The following is a 20,371-nucleotide window of genomic DNA, read 5'->3' on the forward strand; positions in this document are numbered from 1 at the left end:
TCTTCAAAAGTCATACATGGGTGACGAAATATATTTCGTGACAAATATATATATACGTGATGAAATTTTTAGTCACCAAACAACAAATAAATAAAAACTTTCATATATAAACTGCAGTAAATTGTCACAAAAAAGTTTATTAGTGACGAATAATCACTTTGTCATAATAACAAGTACAAATGACAAAACAAATTCGTCACTAAATTTGTTCCATATTTTATATTCAATTTAAATTATTATTTCATAAATATCCCTGCTCATATCCCAATAGCCTTTTAATTGTACTAAGAAATCCACTAGCTATTATACATCACTCCACAAAAAAATTCACTAAACCATTTATATTATAAATCAAAATATATCCATCAAACAACTTTACTAATAATCCATTAAGTATCACAAAAAAACCATCAAAGCAAATCCCAAAATGAACTAACGTGGAGTCCACAAAAAAAAATCAATACTCAATCTTGATTTGCAACTACAACTAAGCATCAGTTTAGGGAAAAAAATTCAACAATTGATCTTCATTTGCAAGTATGCTTCCGAACGTCATCAAAACCAATCTGCAAAGAAAATAAACAAGGCAAACATTAATATATTATCAATTACATCTAAACTCATATATAAATAATTTTATTTTATAAACCAATTTAGTAGAAATGCATATAACAATTCAAAACTTCAAAGAGTTGAGGTGATCCTTGATGATAAAGCAACACGGAAATAGAGACTTAGTTGATGAGACGTATTACAAGCAGCTGGTGGGTAGTTTAATGTATCTCACAGCCACGAGACCGGACATGATGTTTGTAATAGAGAACAAATAAAAAAGAAAAACATGGTAGTATTTTGCACATATTCAAATATACAAGTGCCCTTTATGTTTCACAAAATGATTTTGAATCCCAATGTAATTGAGCGTAGTTGCCTCAAATCATTTAAAATCACTGCAATGCCCAATATGACTTAACAAATATGCACTTGAATACCACTCCTATAAATGATAGAAAATTGCAAGCTAATTGAATTCGTACTCCTAGACCTTGAAATTGCTCCAATACTGCCTATAATTTGACAAAGTACATTAAGCACTATAGCCACAACTGATTCAAAATGTGCTACAGGCTCCGTCTGTTTTTCAGGTCACAATTGAAAGCATTGTGAATGAGGGGATGTATTAGAAGCAAACATGCCATAATATGTCCGTAGGTGCAGCATCTTGTCAACAATGCGTGCATATTAAAGTTCTTACCAAAAATACATCAAGCACCAACCACAGTTCATCAAACTAGTTAAACCAGCCAAATCTTACCATAATTACAAAAAACATACAGGGACTTTCAACTTCTTCGAAGCTTTTAAAATAAATCCTTTTGAATTGATTTACAAATTTTTTTGAAAATAACTAATGATCTGAAAACTTTAGATTACTTCCGTAATGATAATATAAGCTATTTTTTTTGTCAAAATCAAATACTTTTTCCACTATAATCTATTCTCACACTTCCTCGAATCACAAAATTCTTAAAAATATCTTTCAGTATACAAAGGTAAGTTAATAAATCTAAAACCTGCCACAATGCAAAGGCAAGGGATAATCCAATCCCCACACAAAACGAATCACAAGGGGTCATAGATGAATTCTGTAAGATATCTGCTTGCTAATAATATCTGAGTATTCATCTGAGAAAAGTAAACAAACAATAAAATTTGTAATTGTAACACTATTCTCTTTGCTTTACTTTTTCTCGGTCAAAAATTTTCAGTTGAAGCAAATGGTGTAGTTAAGAATGCCTCAGCAAAGGCCAGCAAACATAAATCTAGGAATTAAGACAACATAATAGTCAATACAAGCATAACTTCTCATTTATAAACCTTCAACAATAGTTAAAATTTTGGTGGTCTAGAATTGATACTTCAACAACTAGGCAGTGCACTCTCTGAGATCATCAATCGTTGCCTAAGAAGCATGAACATGGACACATGACCCGACATGGACACCGACACAGTAAATTTAAAAATTTTAAATATATATATATATGTATGTATATATATCTGGAGACAAGACGTGAGCGACACACAAAATATATAGTTTACACATTTATAAGCACATGCTATGCATGGAGACTGCTGCGGTGGAAAAAGCAACAACACTCAAGCCTGGTGAGGAGTGGAAAGGAAGGCAGGAACTCTCTGCTGCTCCTTCCAGTTATTGCAGTGGGCAGCTTGATCCTCAGAGTCCTCCATAGCAGCTAAAATGTCCATTTTCTGGTCTAAATACAGTACGGGTACTTTGCCGACTTTATTATTATCTTTTGTTTAATCATCTCAAATATTGGTTTTTAAAATATTTATATTAATCTGTCAAATAAAATTGGGAAAAGAAGATTGCTTATGGGCCCCTTTGAGATAGCTTTTGCTTATGCATAATTGGTTTTCTTTGGATGCCATGTTCAGAAGTCTTAGTAGTTGTCAATAGTGACTATCTGACCATTTGGTTTATGGAATGCCAAGTCATTTATCTATTTTATAGCGATATAATATTTGATTATAAATTAGATACATAAAAATTTCAACCAAATAATAATCTACTATAAAAAATGTATTTTTTGTGCTTTTAAATGTGGAAAAATGACTAGATAGGCATATGCCTCGCACACACACACATAAAAAAACAAAACAAAGAAAGCTTATCCAAATTAAAGTCCAAATCATATCTAGCACAGACAATAGCAGATGTGTCAATGTTGGCATACATATGACTTGTTTGACAAAGGAAACTCATATGAAAGTGAGCTGGAACAAGCAGAGACCAGGTTGCAGACTCAACTGCAACAAAACACCAGGCCACAGCCCAAGCCACAGTGGCTGCAGCCTAGGCCACAAGCTCAGAACAGAGCAATATCAACTGCAGCCTAGACCATTTCTCACATATGTTACTTGAATGATTCATGCACAAGCCTCTAAATACACCACAAAATTATGTAAGTACTCCTAAAAATTCATTTAAATTACAGTCCCCTTAAAGTACAATTAAGCGAGTTGGTAAGTGAGTATGTTTCTAGTTCGAATCTTCTTCTATTTGCGCACTAGTTGATGGTGTGACTATTAAACCTCAAATTTATCATATGGAATGAGTCTAGATGAGTTCTCAATTTTAAAAAGAAAAGAAAACTTAGGGTAAAAGCCCTTAATCCATAAGAAATCAATTGTTTCAGTAAGCCCTTAATCCATGAGAATGAATGTTAAATCAAATTAAAATACCCTAAATCCATGAGAAAATATTAGTGTTAAATCAAATAAACCCTAATTCCATGAGAAAATACCCTAAATCCATGAGAAAGTAGATGTTTGAGTGTTAAATCGAATTAAAATGCCCTAAATCCATGAGAAAATATGTGTTAAATCAAATAAATCCTAATTCCATGAAAAAATGACATAAATCCATGAGAAAGTAGATGTTTCAATGTTAAATCAATGGGAAGTAGGTGTTTCAGTGTTAAACAATTAAGAAGTAGGTGTTTCAGAGTTTAATCAGAAGATTCTTTAGATATAGAGAAAAAAAAAATTGAAAGATTCATACCTTAAACAAACCAGATTCTTCTAAAGTACAACTATGGTGAGCCCTAGGGAGGAGCAGCGCTTGGGGAAGAGGTAGAAGGAATGCCGTGAGAGAGAGAGAGAGAGGGGAGAGCAAAAGAAATGAAGGAAAGTGAAAGAGGATTAAGGTTGAGCATAAAGAACTGAGATTGAGCTAATTCATGTGTAGTAACAATGTTGTACAATTCTGTCCACAACTTTTAGGACCAAAGAGAGAGAGAGCAAATACTACACACCCAAAAAAATTTCAATAATCAAAAAGCTTCTATATATGGATGAGAAATAAACCAACATAGATGAGCCAAAATATCAAGCTAAGATTAATTAAAAACAATTTTTACTATATATTGTTGTAAAAGCCTGAAGGAAAAGAATTTTACTCTTCAGTTTTAGAAGCCATAGATGAACAGTACATGAACCTGCAACCTAGAAATGACGGAAGAAAACAATTTCAATTTGCAAGGCAGAAATAACATTAAAGGAAAGGTACTTTGAGAGTAATATTGAAACATAATTCAAGTGCACAATATTTGTAGAAAATAACCGTCTATACTGACAAAGCAACAAATCTCTTCAAGTAGTCTTTAGCTAGTTTGGGTTTTAGATCTTACAATCTTTGCAATGCCAACATCAGCATCACTTTCAAATGAAACAGCAACTTCATCCAAGATTGGAGCCAAGTTTTTGCAATGACCGCACCAGGGTGCATAAAATTCCAAAGGAACTGTGTAACAAAACCTAACCACATATCAACATGAATTGACTGATAACATGACAATCATTAAGATCTAATAAATTTTTCTTGGTTTCTGAGCTCTAAATCAATTATAAAAAAACAATCCAGAATTCTAATTGACATAAGGACCACATAAAAGGCCAAACACCAATCCCAAGTTACTAATATGGATACGAACAAATAAAATGTTGAAAAAACTACAGTTAATACATACCATTTTCCCCAGAGTTGAAAACATTGTCCTGAAGGCTGTCAGCAACAATAAATTAATCATTATTTATAACTATATAGTAGTTGAAAAAGATTTATTATTAAGAAAATTAAAATAAATTCAGTAATATATACAACCTATATGGAAAGTCATACTCATTAAAAGGATTTAATTAACACAACACTGACATACCTGCCTTTGGGTTGAAGTAATTTACTACGACAAGCCACAAACTCCATGGGAGAGATCTAAGATTGAACCAATTTCTCCAACCAAAAAAAAAAAAAAAGAACAAAAAAACAAAACAATAAAGAAAAAACCTAGCCATTGTGGCATTTTATCAAACACCTAGCAAACACAATCAGAATATCATGAGACTTTATAGTGTGTAGAATCAACAACAATCCATTCAATTCAATGATTATATTCACTACTACAAAATTATAAATAGATCACACCTTTTATGCGTAATGTATGTTATTTAATCACACATTTTAAGTTTTGTCAAAATGTGATCTTTGAGAGTGTGATTAAAAAGGATCATTTATAATCACACGTTTTAAGTGTCATTAAAAGATGATTCCATCACACATTTTGCATGTGATAATAAATATTTAGATCACATCTTTTAAGTATGATTAATAGCATTTAGATCACATCTTTTAAGTGTGATTAATAACTAATAAAACCTGTGATAATAAACATTTATATCACAGATTTTAAGTGTGATTAATAATGAGATAAGATCACACATTATATGCATTTCTCATCACAGTTAATGCGTGTGATAAAAAAAGGGGTTCGGCGTATTTGAAGAATAATCAATATTATTTTTGTACGCGTACTTGAAGAATGCAATACACAATATATACTATCATTTGAATCACAACCACATATTGAATGTAATAACGTTATATATTTCATAAATGAAAGTTAAATGTTTAAAAGCATATACAAAGGAATTAATAAAAAGTTTTTAACTATGATTACATATATTAAAAAATGAAAAAACTTGAAGCACAAAGTTCTTGAATTCTTTGACCATATTTTGCATCTTTCCAAGCAATTTCTGACCTAAAAAATGAAAATACAAATTAATTCAGAGAGCGCTAGAAGCATATGAATAAATTTACTGTTTGTAGAGACTATTCTAGTAGAAAAGATAAAGTCAGACATTTTCTTATCACACTGACTCTTCATCTCCTACATCAACACAAAAGGAAGAACCATTTTGATTGTTACTAGTATAAAATGTTTGGATTACCATATAGATATTATATATATATATATATATATATATAGAATTAACAAATCCAAAATAAAAATCTTTAGTGCACGGCCAGATATTTTAAAGTTATAAAACCAAAATAAGAGCCAATTATGGCTTAAATATAGTGAGTGGGGGGAAAAACCACTTTTCAACGCTTCTGTCCTCAACTAGTGAGAAAGTAAGCTCACTTGTCCTGGGAGAGGAACACAAATGACCCCATGGTTCTTTGCAATTTTTCATTTCACAAAGTTGGTCAATCTAGTATAAAGTTCAAACATCATGTCATAATTTGTTATTTGATTTGCAACTGATGTTTATGCATTTTAATTAGGTTTGGAGTTCTTATTTGTGAGATATTATGCTCTCATAATTTGTGTATTTTTTGTCTTAAAAAAACTATATGTGAATTTGTGAGGGGGTGTTCCTTCTTGCCTTGAAAATAGATGTTGTCTAGTTGTGGGGAATGTGTATGGATACTGTTTCACAAGGAATAAGTTTTGCATCCACTAATAGCAAAAAAATAGAATGAGCACTGCTATGAAAATCTGTCTACATGACAAGTTTCAATTACAATACTTATAACCTAGATGCTTATGGCAATGTCGATGAAGATTTCAGCAAGGAAATTACAAAAATCAAACAAGCCATCTAAATACAAAGGAAAGAAACATAATTAGAACAACCTTTAGGATTTGCTAAGTTTAGACCAACTAACTAGTTTTCTTTACATGACCATAATGCTGTTTGGAAGCTTGGAAAAAAGAAGATAGAGAATATAAGAAATTCTGAGTATCACATCAAGTAGGTTGCTAATCTTTGGACTGGAAAATTTCTATCAAATTCAGGCAACAAATGCATCAAGATTTCACTATGTCAAATGATTCAAGATTTTGGTTGGCAAAGTTCAGTTCAATTTAACAGAATTATGAGGATGAAAGGATTATTAAGTAGCATCTAGAGAAACAAACCCTTGGTAGCATCATAACCCAAACTAAGATCATCTTACTCCAAAAATGAAATGTAATTGGCCATCAAAAATGAAAAAGACAAACTTGCCTGGAACAATTCCCTTTTCCACAGCTGCTCTTGTTGCTTTTAAAGCATCTGTAACCCGATCTTTCCTTTCTCCAACTTCTGCCTTGCCAGCCTTTCTAACCTGAAAGAATAAGACTTGCAATGAAGTCATTAAAATACGTGCAACAGTAGAAATTCAGTAAATATTTACCTTGAAAACAGTAACACCGCCAGATAGCTTTGACAATCGCTTATGTGCTTTCTCTTTGTCAAAAATAGCAGTACTCTTCTTAATGGCGGCCCTTAGCTATTCAAATATATAAATAGTATCTCGTTAACATTTTTCTATGCAAATCAATGGCTTTAAGACCCTACATGATAACATGGGAATTCTATGTCTCTTCAATTAAGTACTTGAGAACATTTCTTTAGTAAAAACCATAACTCTAATTAAAATCAAATCCAAGAAAAAAAATTATTATCAATATTTAGTGCTCAAATTAATGGTTAGGAAATAGATTTCTCCCATGAAATGGAAGTTTTAAACTATAAACATCGTGTGTTGACCATGGGTATTAGGGAGGATAAGGCCCATCTTCCCTATTAACTTCAAGCACTTCCTACTACGACCATTCAAATTTCCACAAAAAAGATATGTTGCAGCACATCAAGCATGGAATTACACTATTATGTATTTAGCACAAAAAATGAATGCTAAATAGTACCTGCACAGGACAAAACAAAACATAAATCTTTAAAAGGAAACAAGTGCATACCTCTAACCACATGGATGTTTTCACCACTTTTTGGATTCCATATTCTCAAAGTTGCATCATTAAAACCAGTACAAATTGTTACCTAAAGTTACCAGGAAGTAAAACACACAGGCATAGATAAAATTTAGTTTCTGAATGAAAATCCTTAAATATACAATTTCTATTTTGTTGTCACCAAAAGTAGGATAGTGCCATCAAGTGTAAAATCACCACAAGTCACACTACTAGCATGACTGAAAACAGATTAAGATAGGCACTTTTGTCAGCATTCCACATCCAAACAGTGGAATCCTCCGAACTAGCCAAGACCAAATGTCCTTTTGGATGCCACGTGACCCACTGTGTAGGCAGATAGTTCATACTCAATCTTCATACATTAACTATGTGACAAAAAACACTAAGAGTAGTCATAAAATCTCACCTCAATGCCCCATTAGGACCATCAAGCGTACACTTAAGATTCCCAGAATTTATGTCCCAGATTTTAACAAGTCCATCAAAACTTCAAGATGCAAGCAACTGTCCATCAATACTAAAGGCTAAACTAGACACAGATTGTAGTGACCCTAATTTTTGTAATATATTATTAGTAATTATTTCAGTTAAACCTTTGAATTTTCGCTTTCTCACAAAATAGAATTCTACATTCATTAATTATATACTAATAATAAATATTTTTGGTTACAAAATTTCATTTGGCATCCTTACACTTATTTTGTATATATATATATATATTTAATTTTGTACCAGTTATTTATTATATGATTTAATATATGCTATAAATCCCTTAAGTGTGTCTAATTTGATTCTTTGGGGAAGGGGTGGCAAATCCATGCTCCATCAGTTCCTTGTAACTCCCATGCTCCTTTATTCCCTTGTAACTTGTGGGAATCTCACCAGAACACCACACTTCTTTTGCAAAGAGGGGCCAAACATGCAACCCTATAGTTCTAATTTTTCAGTCTATATTATGTATATATATTTTCACCTCTTTTAGCCCCTCATCCTCGTTTGTGAGCTGCTGAAGCAACAGGAGTAGAGAGTTTGAGACTTAAAAGAAAAAAAAGAAAGAACAGAGAGAGAGAGAGAGAGAGAGAGAGAGTAAGGAAGTAGAACTTGAAAGCTAGCTTCATAGTAAATTACACACCCCTCTTCTCTTCTCTAATCCTACTTACTCTTCTTAATCTACCTCCTAGCATGTCCCGTGTATGTATGAAATGTTGGTATGCTTGGAAATGGGGTGTAAATTTAGGTGTTAGTATGAATAAGTGATGCTACCTTGTATTTTCTGCTGATTTCATGACTGCTGCAACTTTATCACTCTTGGAAAAATATCAAACTTACTTCTTTTTCAAAACTGAATGTAGGGGATGATCTTTGAGGTATTTAGAGCATGTGACATTTTTTGTAGCCCCTAATTAGACGTTTTTATAGTCTAAACAATTTTTTTAAACAATCTAGCCCTGTGTTTCCAGAAAACAGTCCACTTCGTGTATTTAAAAAAAAAAATAGAAATCTAGAAAAATCATCTTAGGTTGGTTCTTATGTCAAAACTTAGCATTTTTAGTCCTCTTTCCAACAAAATTTATTTGAGTAAAAGTTATTGGGTAGATTGAGAGAAACGCTCATTTTCCTAATAGTGTGTTAAATCTGGACAGAATATGGTGTGTGGCCTATTGATAAAAATTCTAGTTAGGTTATGCAAATTCTGAAATTGGAAATGAAAGTAAACTTATTATTCTATATTTCTGTTAATTTTCAGAACCTAAAAAGGTCAAAAGTATTTTTACCGACCCAATCCTTTGGCTCCTATACTAATCTAAAAATATGTTACTTTTTTGTGTCAAGTGTTCCTGAGTGCTTAAAAGCATGCCAAATGTGGTTTACTTGCCTTACCATGCTTGTATGTATTAGTGTGTTATATTTCATCCCATATACTTGCCTTACATTCATGTATATTATTTGATTCAAATCTAATTATATCAACCAGGGCAATTACCTTTATATCACAAGAAACCATAACATTGGAATGGTGAGAACGCATTGGACCACCTTAAGAAACTCAAATTAGAAGTAGATGAATTCCTCTAATCAATATTACAAGAATCATACAGCATACAGTACGAATCATACAACATACAGAACAGATCAAGCCTCTGCATAGAAAAAAACCCCTAAATCTAGAACAAAAATCAAAACACATTTATTCATTTCACAGAAATCAAGATTCTATAGCATCAAAAACAAAGTAAAAACCCTAGAGCTAGAGTGAAATGGGGAAATAGAGAGAGAGAGAGAGAGAGACCCCTGAATCAAAATCGATGGGAGGCGAGACGGTGTACCGACTGTGGCAATAAGACGGTGAGACATAGGGAGGGACGGTGATCACTGTCGATGAGAGGGACGATGAGCGATATGAGAAGGAGACCAAACGATGCTCTGTTGTTTGGTTTGTTCTTTGTGTATGTATCATGCATACAGAGAATAAATCTAAAAAATATATAATGATACTTAATTGAAAAGTAATATAAAAAATAAATATAATCCCATATTAATTAGAAGTGTGATTAAAAAAATATAAATAATCATAATTGAAAAGTGATATAAAAAATAAATATTATCATACTTAATCAAATCAAGTGTGATTAAAATATTAATCTAATTTTTTATCACACTTTTAATAAAAGTGAGATATTTTCATTTGTCAAAGTGTGATCTTTAACTGTTTTTTTAGTAGTGATTGGTTATAATATGAATATCATAATCAGAATATCGAACATGATAATCATTATATTTTTCATATTTTTTTCCCAAATTAAAATCATTCAAGTTGTTCATGGAACCTTCAAAGTAGAGAGGTTATAGAAATGTTAGAAGCAATGAATGGAATGGATTTAATCTCATCTTGACCCAAACGCGTCTGAAGACAGAGTAAGGGTAGAGAATGAGAAACGAGAGACCCGAATAGAGAGAGGGGTAGAGAAAGAGGAACAGAGACTACAACTAACTTGGATTTCGTGGACGGTGCTGTGAGTTGGACAATGGTGCGAGAGAGAGAAACGAAGAGCTTTGATGAAGCTATACAGTCTGCCTCTGCGTGTGAAATGAGAGCAATGGATCATTTGGGTCAAGAGAATAGATTTGGTGAGGAATAGAATTTGTCTCCAAAACACAAAACTACGTAGTTTTATAAATTGAAATATTTGGTGGCAAAATATTTATCCTCACTAATAATATTTTTAATGGAGACGGAATTTTTTGTCACTAACTTGGCGACATAATTCCCCTCAAATTTTTTAATAGCGGGAAAAAATTTTGGTGACGAAAAAAATAAAAATAATGACGAAAAATAATTTTGTCACCTAATTTTTTATTATGTATGTAGATTGGTGACGAAGTTTTATTTTTCTCTCTAAAAATGGCACATTTGGAGACAAAATATTATTTTCTTCACTAAAGGGTAAGTCTTTCGTGACAAAATTTATTTTCGTCATTAGTTTTCATCTCCAAAGACACTTTTTGTTGTAGTGGAGAGATAGATAGAGATACAGATTGATACGAAGACTGATAAAAAAAAAACAAAAAAAGAAAAAAAAAAGGAGGGAAAAGTAAACTGATCCAAAAAAAAAAGGAGGGAAAAATAATAGACTATTTTTTTTCATCACTGCTTAATATGTTAAAATTCTTTTTTCAAAATTAGTGACAAAACAATTTTCTCACTAAAAGGCCTAAAAATATTAAAAATTATTGGTGACGAAAATATATATCTCACCAAATGGTTTTAAAATATTTAAAATCAAATTTTTCAAAAAAAAAAAATTTATTGGTGACGCGAATATATTCTTCATTATTAATTTTTTAATTGTTGAAAAAAAAATCTCACCAAAAGTTTCTAAATTTTGGCACCATCAAAAAAAATTAGTGGGAAAAATTTAGGTGACGAAACTTATTTTTTTTCTCACCTAAAAGTAAGTATTTATTGACGGAAATACATTCCGTCACCTATTATTTTTATATTCTTATTATACGTGACAAAATTTATAATTCCTCATGGATTATTCTTATTTAGTGACGAAATTTGTTTTCTTCACTAATTTTCGTCACCATACCAATACAGAGAATAAGAGAAAGAGATACCAGAAAAAGAGCAAAGAGAAATCAAGTACCAAATCACCGAGCGAAGAAGACGTGGCGGTTACCGGCAAGGCTACTAGTGGCGGCGACGATTGGCAAAGCTAATAGAGGCGACGATGGTGATCGGCGTGGTGGAGGAGCAAGAGATAAGATAAATTAATACCCTATTTTGAGAGAGAGAGAGAGAGATAAAGATGATAAACAGAAAAGGGGTAAAAAAAATTAATACCCTATTTTTTCTTAATTGGAGCTCAATATATCAAAAATTTCCCACCAAAATTGGTGACAATATTATTTCCTCACCAAAAGATATCAAAAATATTAAAACGTTTTGGTGACGAAAATATATTCCTCACAAATAATTTTATAATTAGTGACAAAATTTTTTCTCACCAAAAGTCTCAAAATTTTGGCGCCACCCAAAAAAAATAGCGGGAAATTTTTTGGTGACGAAACTTAATTTTTCCTCACTTAAAATGAAGTATTTATTGACGAAAATAAATTTTGTCACCTATCATTTTTATTTTTTTATTATATGTGACAAAATTTATAAATTCCTCACAAATTATTTTCATTTAGTGACGAATTTTATTTTCTTCACTAGTTTTCGTCACCATAGGTTACTTTTGTTGTAGTGTAGAGTGGGACTTCAAATTCCAAGCCTTCAAGATCAAACACAGATTTTTTCTCCCTTCTCTCACTCTAATGGCCGGCCCTCTCCTCTCCTTAGAATGTACATCAGCCGAAGTGAGACTTAAGAGGGAGTTTGAGTGTTTAAAGCCTTTACAACAAAACCCACTAAGGCCAATATAATAGTAATAAAGTAGTTGGGTTCTTATTCATCAATTTAATCAGTTTAATCTGACCCGAATAAATTTTCAATTAAATTTCACCGTATGCTCTAAAAATTATGGTAATCAGAATAGCGTAATCAATTTTGGGCTTTGTGGCCGATAAGTCCCTCAATTTAATTTCCAAAGCAGATTATTCAAACAGATAATCCTACGGTGAACAAATAAAACTTCAAAATCACATATGTTCATCTAATGGCACATAAAATAATGCTAAACACATAATCATACTCAAATTAAAGACTGATTAGCATACAACGGAACGAGGGTATCACACTTAGTCCTATGTCGTGTTGAAAGTATCTCATATGGCCAAATTTATCATAAACAATATCATCTGCCGGTATGGAGTTCCGAACGAGATCATATCAGATAGCGGCTCGCAGTTCAAGAAAGAGGTGATAGACTAGTTAGAGAAATACAATGTGGCTTTTCATATGTCATCCACATACAGGCCACAAACCAATGGAGTTGTTCAAGCTGCCAATATGAATATCAAGAAGATCTTGCAGAAAATGGTTGAGACCTACAGAAACTGGTTGGTTAAACTGCCATTCGCACTCTGGGGCTATAGAAGCTCAATTCGAACATCTATAGGGGCAACTCCATATTCTCTCATCTACAGGATGAAGGCTATTCTGCCAATTGAAATTGAAGTGTCGTCGCTACGAGTTATTCGCTAAGTGTTGGATAGCAGAGGTGGGCTGGTAACAGAGGAGATTTGAGGAGTTAATGTTGTTTAATAAGAGAAGGGTAAAGGCATTGTATCATGTTCAAGGCTACCAATACAAAATTGCCAGGGCATTTAACAAGAAAGTTAAGTCTCGGAATCTCAAGGAGGGAGACATGGTGCTGAAAGACAACTGAGCTCCCATTCATGACCCTAGGGGCAAGTTCAAATCCAATTGGACGGGTCCTTACATTATCAAAACTATTTGGTTGGGAGGAGTGGTTATTCTCATGGACTTAGATGGCCTGGAATTTTCACAGCCGATCAATATAGACAAGTTAAAAAAATACTACTCTTGAGGGGCTCGCTAGGCCGAAAACCTAGAAGGGCGACCTAGGCAAAAGTTAGAGCATTAAAAAGTAGAAACAAAGATAAACTGAGCTCGCAAGGTTGAAAGCCCTAAAGGGCGACTTTGGCAAAAGTTAGAGTGCAAAAGGACAGAGTTAATACTCAAGTGAACCTAAACCGAACTATGTAAGGCTTGATTCCCGTCTTTGGGATACGTAGGCAACTTCATCCTAAAGTTCGGCCGTAACTATCTCCAACTCAACTGTCATATCAATTTCCTGATCAGGTCATCTTTGTTCATTATCTGTTAGTTCGGTTGTGATCTTCATTTTGGGAAGAAAAGCTGGTTACAATGCAGAGCAGTAGTGGTATTCATGCAGGGGCAGTTATGATTTGCCGATTTGAGGTTGTACATCTTGTGGGTTTGATTCTGTGCATGTCTGGCAGTGATAATTTTTGAAAATAGTATTGGAAAGTTCTAATAAAAGTTATTTTTGTTTAAAATTTTACTTTTTACAACTTAGATCATTTTTAGATCAAAAGGAAAAATTTTAGTGCTCACAACTTTAATTCCATTGATTTCAACAGTAAGTACATTCTCCAACTCTCTAATACAAATTAAAGTTTCTTTTACATCGTAAAACTTGAGAAGAAATGTCAAAGCAATAAAATAGGGGCATAGGTGAGTCAGGTGTTCCTACGTCCTCTGCTCTTGCTTGTAGAAGCTTCTATAACCAAAGTGGGCCCGACTGATGCCACATCCTCCAGCCAAGTCAAGCACTTGCCAGAAAGAGCATAACTGAAACTAGGGGTAGGGGTCAGCAGCTCTCTCATCCTCAAGCAGTGAGGTACCGAACCAGGTGTGAAGCATGAATTGGGAATGAAACCGGATATTCTACCCCCTCCTCTAGGCAGGTTTGATCATGCTTGAACTGACGTTTGAGTCGGAAGGGAAAGTCGAACATGCAGTGCGTGAGGCCAATCAATTGTACATCGGGCTATTGAGTCATACTGTAACTCATCTCAGTCAAATTGAGCCAGAGCCAACGCCAAGCTATGTCAGCTGCAGACCTGCTGCACATCTAGATGCACCACCATCCCTCATTAGGAAAGTCCACTAGTCGCTAACGGAAGAAATAAGCTTGAGCTGAATACTCAGGGCAAGGGTCCACCACTTTCAACTTATCCACGAGCCATACCTGGGAAGGGATGAAAAATAAGAGTGATTAAAGAATAGAGAGATATGTGTGAAGAGAAAAGTAAATAAAGGGTTTTGAGAGAAAATAAAGCATAAGTACCGAGTGATATGCAAGGCATATATCAGAAAGGGTGAGAAACAATACCTGAAGAAGTAATGGACTCCTCGCAAATCTGGTGGTCTCTTTGTCGATGAAAAGCATGTAAGCCCATCAGGGTCTCAGCTAGCACCAAACCGATACAACTCTTACCTTCCTTCAGAAATTGAGCCACTTTGATCAACTGAATGCTGGTTCGGCCGTGACTAAGGGCAAGAAGGAAATGTGCAAGCATACATAAACAGAGGGCATGTTGCTGAAAACCTCGCCATAGAGGGTCGTCTGTCACCGATGTTAGAAAATTGATGAATCAAGCTGGGTATATCTAGCTCTCTATTGTGGGCCAAAGATTGAGCTTCGTGCAAAGTGAGCCCACACATCCATCCCAAAGCCTAGCATGGCCAAAATGGGACTGAGGCATGATTTCTTCATCACGCCGGGTTTCCATTAATGCTCAAAATTCTTCAAGAGTCAGGCTCATTTCCTGTGTTTCAAAGCAAAATACATGCATAATTAGGTCCCAACATCGTGCCGCAGCATGAAGGAATGAAAAGTAAAGTGGAGTGTGGCTTAACAGAAAAAATGCATTTATGCCAAAGCCTCAAAAATTTACCTTTTTCCTGCCTGTCTAAGTGGCTATCCAATCCATGAGCTTCTCCGCAAGAAATATCTCCATTTATGGAAGAAACAACAACAAAAATGAGGTTCTAGTGAAGAAATCACAAAGAAAGACCTTTTATAGAAGATAAGGCTGTGAGTGGAGGCTAACTGTCAACTGTCTCATGGATTCATCACAAGTGGTCGGCAACCCACTTTAAGTGGCCAGCCGTCCACTTGTGGGTCTGGCAGTTTTGGCAGTCTGGTTTTGTCTTGTTCTTTTTGTTTTGAGGTCTTGTTTTGAGTCTTTTGGTTTTAGCAAGTGTGTATATCTGTGCTTGAGTTGTGTTTGCTTTGTTTATCAAGTTGTATGTCATATTTTGGTCGTTGGTTGGCTCATTACCTGATTAAGAACATCGTGCCAATATAAGTTTTTATTTTTGGTTACAAATTCAACTCTATTTTCATTCTGCAAATGTGGAGCTCGTGATGCACAAAAACAATAACCATTTTCCTAAAATTGCAGGGTTTTCCCCCGATCATAGTTTTTTTTACAAAAGTGAGTACAAGTTTTCAAAAGCAAAAGTAAAAGCCTATCTGAAGCTATATATGTGCTGAACTACCAAAATAAAAGAAACTAAGCCGAAAATACAAAAATCGGCGCCAGTCATCTCAATCATGAGAGGCTTTCTTTATCCTCTTTTTTCACACCATGCCCCCTAGTTCAGAAGGTTCTTCCCAAGTGCTTTCGACAATTACCCTAGCTGAGACTGACATTCATCATTCCAACCACCAGTGCTGGCATCACTGCTTCAACAAGCTTGAACTTGCCAAGATCGAGTAAACTTTCCATCTTTTCAAAGATTTTGTTCCTTTTGCTCAGATTAGAATTAGAAGATTCAGGAACGAACACAATGGGTTTGGGCTCATTGGCGGGTATGCTGTGTTGGCTAGGATAATGGTTGGTTGGTGGCAAGCTGTGTATGGGTTTTATGTTATGGAATGGCAATCTATTGCGGTCAGGGAGAGGGTTATTGACAACTTTGGGATTTTCAGGTGGGGTGATGACCTTTTTGTCAATCAGGTCTTGAATTCCATGGCGAAGGCCAAAGCAACGGTAAGTATGGTAACCATATTGCTGATGTAATGTGCAATATTAGGTGGAGTCATGTTTAGGTGGGAGAGGATCAAGGAGAGGTCAAGGATTGAGTGGTTTGAGATACCCTTTCTCCATCAGTATCCTCAATGCGCAGGTTAGGCTCATATAGAGTTGGGTGAATGTTCGTTTCGAGGGAGAGGAAGTACTAGGTTTAGAAACATTCGCAAATGGGTTGGCAGGTGTTGATCAGGTATTCATGGGCTTGGGATTGGAATTAGGATGGGTATTTCTGGCAAAGCATCCCTTTCCATTGTTTGCCCCCTGATTCAAAATGCTCTCATCCCGGTCAACAAAAGTGTAATCCACAGTCTCTGCAACAACTTCAAGCACTTGTTGCTTGTTCAACCCTTCGACCTTCAAAGTCTCAATAGCCCACCAAAGTTGTGCATAGGATCAACACTTGTGCCGGTTTTGTTCTTGCCACTTGCTTCTACTTGGCCAAGGAATTGGGTTGCTATATCGAAGCGAGGACCATTTGTTGTTGATCTGTCATCACCCAGACTTGAGATAGTTTCGAGTTAGCCCTTTTCAACAGCAGCTCACCCCAAGATTGAGGAGCATTTTGATGGAATCGAAACCCCAAATGTTAAATCTGCCACCATTCCTTGAAGGTTTTCAATCATTCCAACATCACAACAGTAATGGGTTCGGCCATTTGGCGCTCTTGGCGTACCCGAACTGGATTGGGTGCATCCATCATGCACAAATCGGTACGCTCTGGAATGAACACCTCAGGCTTGGGTAAATGGGCCGAGGTGGTGTATATGCTGGGGTTGAAGGTGGATGGCAATGTATGGATGAGGTCAAGGTGTGAATGAGATACTTGGTCATGGATGGGGAGTGGGTTGGTGGTAACATTGGGGTCTTGAGATGGAGCTATCAACTGATTGTTGATGAGATTCTGAACCACATGACAGAGGCAGTAGCAATGATTGGTGCCATGACCGCGTTGCTGATGATACACACAGTATTTGGTGGGATTATGTCTAGCAGGGAGTGGGTCAGGAAGTGGTTGGCGATTGAGGGGTTTGAGATACCCTCTTTCCATTAGGATTTTTAGTATGCTGGTTAGGCTCATATAGAGGGGGATGAAAGTTCTGCCTTGAGCTCGGGCTGGGCCGACTGTTTGTAGGCTTGTATTAGCAAACGGGTCAGCAATTTTAGGAGTGGCAATGGTGTTGATTTCGGTGGGTTTGGGAATAGTGCTACTGCCAACATTGATACTCCTGAAAAACTCTCTCCTTATTGGTTCACTTGTTCTGGGAATAATCCTTCTGTTAAATGCACTTTCAATCTAAATCCCTAATTCATGCAAAGTTTTGAAAGTGAATATTGGAGCAACTATTAACTTTTGCAACGTATTAGGTTCAAGGTTCTGTACCACTATCCGCACTTGATCCCTCTCAGAAGGTCGATCTGTCATTTGTGCTGCCTTTGCTCTCCACCTTGCAACAAATTCAACAAAAGACTCTACAGGATTCTAGTGGGTTTCTTCAAGCTCTTGAATGGTCATTTCAAGTTGGGTATTGTAAGAGTACTGATTGACAAATGCCTCAGCCAACTGTAGACCTCCCCGAACGTCCCGGGGGAAATCCCTCCCGTTTTGTTCATTGGGCTCACTACAGTTCAGGACTCAACATCACGGTCCTGTATCTAATCTCGCAGAGTGCAATGCAAGACCGATGAATCATCAAAGAGTCCAAATCCGGCAAATCATTTTTGAAAAACTGATTTTTAGAAAGAAGTGCCAAACATGGACTGCTTTGCTAGATACAGAGCCGCCACCTAAATATTTATTTTGGGAGAATTTAGGAAACCCTGACTCGTGCCTAAGGCCACATGTCCATCATCACCAAAGTTGCCTCGGCTCGGGAACTTGGGTACGATTGGGGAAGGTCATGCAATGAGCACCCCCGCTCGCCTGATCAAAGATCGGCCACTACTAAGCATGATATCGAGTTTTGAAAACATATGTGCTCTTATTCCGGTTTATTAGCCTAGGATTACTATGTGATGCACACAACATACAAGTATAAACTAGATCGCCTGAGTTGGAACAAAACATTTCATGTTTGTTTATTTGAAAATGGTTTGATGGTGCTACTTGCAAGTAGGCTAAGATGTGGATTTGCCACCCTCAAGTGGGCTTAGAAAACATGGTGATTTGCCACTCTCAAATGGGCTTTAAAACTTGCAATCGATGGATTGTCCCAATTCAAGTAACCCAACCTTCACCCACATGCATTCTGGTAGTTATATCACATAAGCAATTAGCCTCATGGTAAGCATGCTATCATGGCAGTCACTCACACGCATACAAGGATGCTAAATCATAAAAGCTTACCTAGTACTCCGAGCCAAAACAGAAACTAGTTAGTAATCAATGCATGATCCTAGTTCATGGTAGCAATGGCTAATGCATCACATGCAAAATGTAGCTAGAATAGGCTCGGCTAATCTAAAATGGCATATGAGTTGCGACAATTCGATATACGTATTCAACTTGGAATTGAAATACTATGCAGTTAGTATGATGTGCCGAGCCTAGTGCATGCAAAACAGATGAATGGATGCAAACATACGAAGCATAAGTATGCTAATTGAAACATGCCCTAAGCTAACCATCAAAAGCAGGTAAGTAAAAGGGAGAAAGACGTGGGGTTGGAAGACATTCACACATTCATGCACACTCATTACAAAATTCGCCCTCTCGATGGAGAGTCCGAAAGAATAATACAAATTAACTAACTAATAAGCTAATTAATTATTTACATAACCACTTAACTAATTAAACCAATTAATTAAGTTAAGAAAGCAATAAAGAGGCCTCAGGAAGAGGGATGAATGCATGCATGTTCAGTTTCGCTCGGAAATCCATCACCATACTCATTCTGCCTCTGTTTACACTGCTCTGCACTTCTGAAAACTGCACAAGTCTCCAAGATGTTTTTGAACCACCTTCTAAGGGTTTTGGGAGGCCACCGGTCAAGAGGAAACACCACTGGCCATGGGGAATTGGTCATCGACCATGGATAGGGCTATCGGCCACAAATGGTTGGCCGATCGGCAGTGAGTGTGGTCGGTCGGCCATCCCTTCCTGTAGAATCCTATTTTGCTGTAGTAGAGGACAAACAAGACATGGCAATGCATTTTCAAAGCAATGTTTGCACCACCACTCTCCTCATCATATTTGAGACTCAAAGGAGTATGGCTCTCGACCCTCGGGCCACCAATCACCCATTTCAACGCATGATGGCCAAAGGAGCCAAGTGTGCAACTTCAATATCAAATGAAATGCACATAAACACATAAAAGGTCCCAACCTCTATCATGGTTGATCAAGAGGCGAGGGATGTATGCTCGATGCTATGCAACCTAAACATGCAAGCATACTAATGCAATATGAGCATGCAAACAAGCAATGTGTAATAGGCACACAACCTAAGCAAACAAGCATTCGAGGCATGTAACAACAGTGCTAACGACAAACATGCAACAACATGTGAAGGTGACTTAGCATAGAAACATGCAAAGCAACTTAACAAAGAAAATGCATGCCAAATGCAATGTGGTTCAAGCATACGACAACATGCGATAGGCCAAGTATTTAACAAGGTACATTTGAACTAACATGCTACAACATGTCAATAAACTTATGACCTAAACAATGCAACCACACATGGCATGCAACAAAAGGCAAAATGGAG

General features: G+C 35.7%; 1 protein-coding gene across 6 annotated transcripts; it reads right to left on the reverse strand.

The window, feature by feature from the left end:
• Positions 1-326: 326 nt before the first annotated feature.
• Positions 327-10,086, reverse strand: LOC114281382 (protein disulfide-isomerase). 6 transcript variants are annotated; one of them, XM_082925058.1, is made up of 5 exons: positions 4,743-5,491; positions 4,554-4,588; positions 4,215-4,327; positions 3,984-4,029; positions 327-566 (listed from the first exon to the last, which is right to left on the reverse strand). In XM_082925058.1, the coding sequence occupies exons 1-5, from the start codon at positions 4,787-4,789 to the stop codon at positions 556-558; spliced, it is 252 nt and encodes an 83-aa protein (XP_082781184.1). In that variant the 5' UTR covers positions 4,790-5,491; the 3' UTR covers positions 327-555. The 6 variants fall into 6 exon arrangements, with proteins under 6 accessions (XP_082781184.1, XP_082781185.1, XP_082781182.1 ...); XM_082925059.1 differs by having other exon boundaries at positions 4,215-4,341; XM_082925055.1 differs by lacking the exons at positions 327-566; positions 3,984-4,029; positions 4,215-4,327; positions 4,554-4,588 and adding exons at positions 6,877-6,976; positions 7,046-7,136; positions 7,611-7,692; positions 9,916-10,086 and having other exon boundaries at positions 5,488-5,624.
• Positions 10,087-20,371: the final 10,285 nt, after the last annotated feature.

This window comes from Camellia sinensis, chromosome 4, assembly GCF_055761805.1.
Source record: "Camellia sinensis isolate YWXY chromosome 4, ASM5576180v1, whole genome shotgun sequence".
Classification (NCBI taxonomy): domain Eukaryota; kingdom Viridiplantae; phylum Streptophyta; class Magnoliopsida; order Ericales; family Theaceae; genus Camellia; species Camellia sinensis.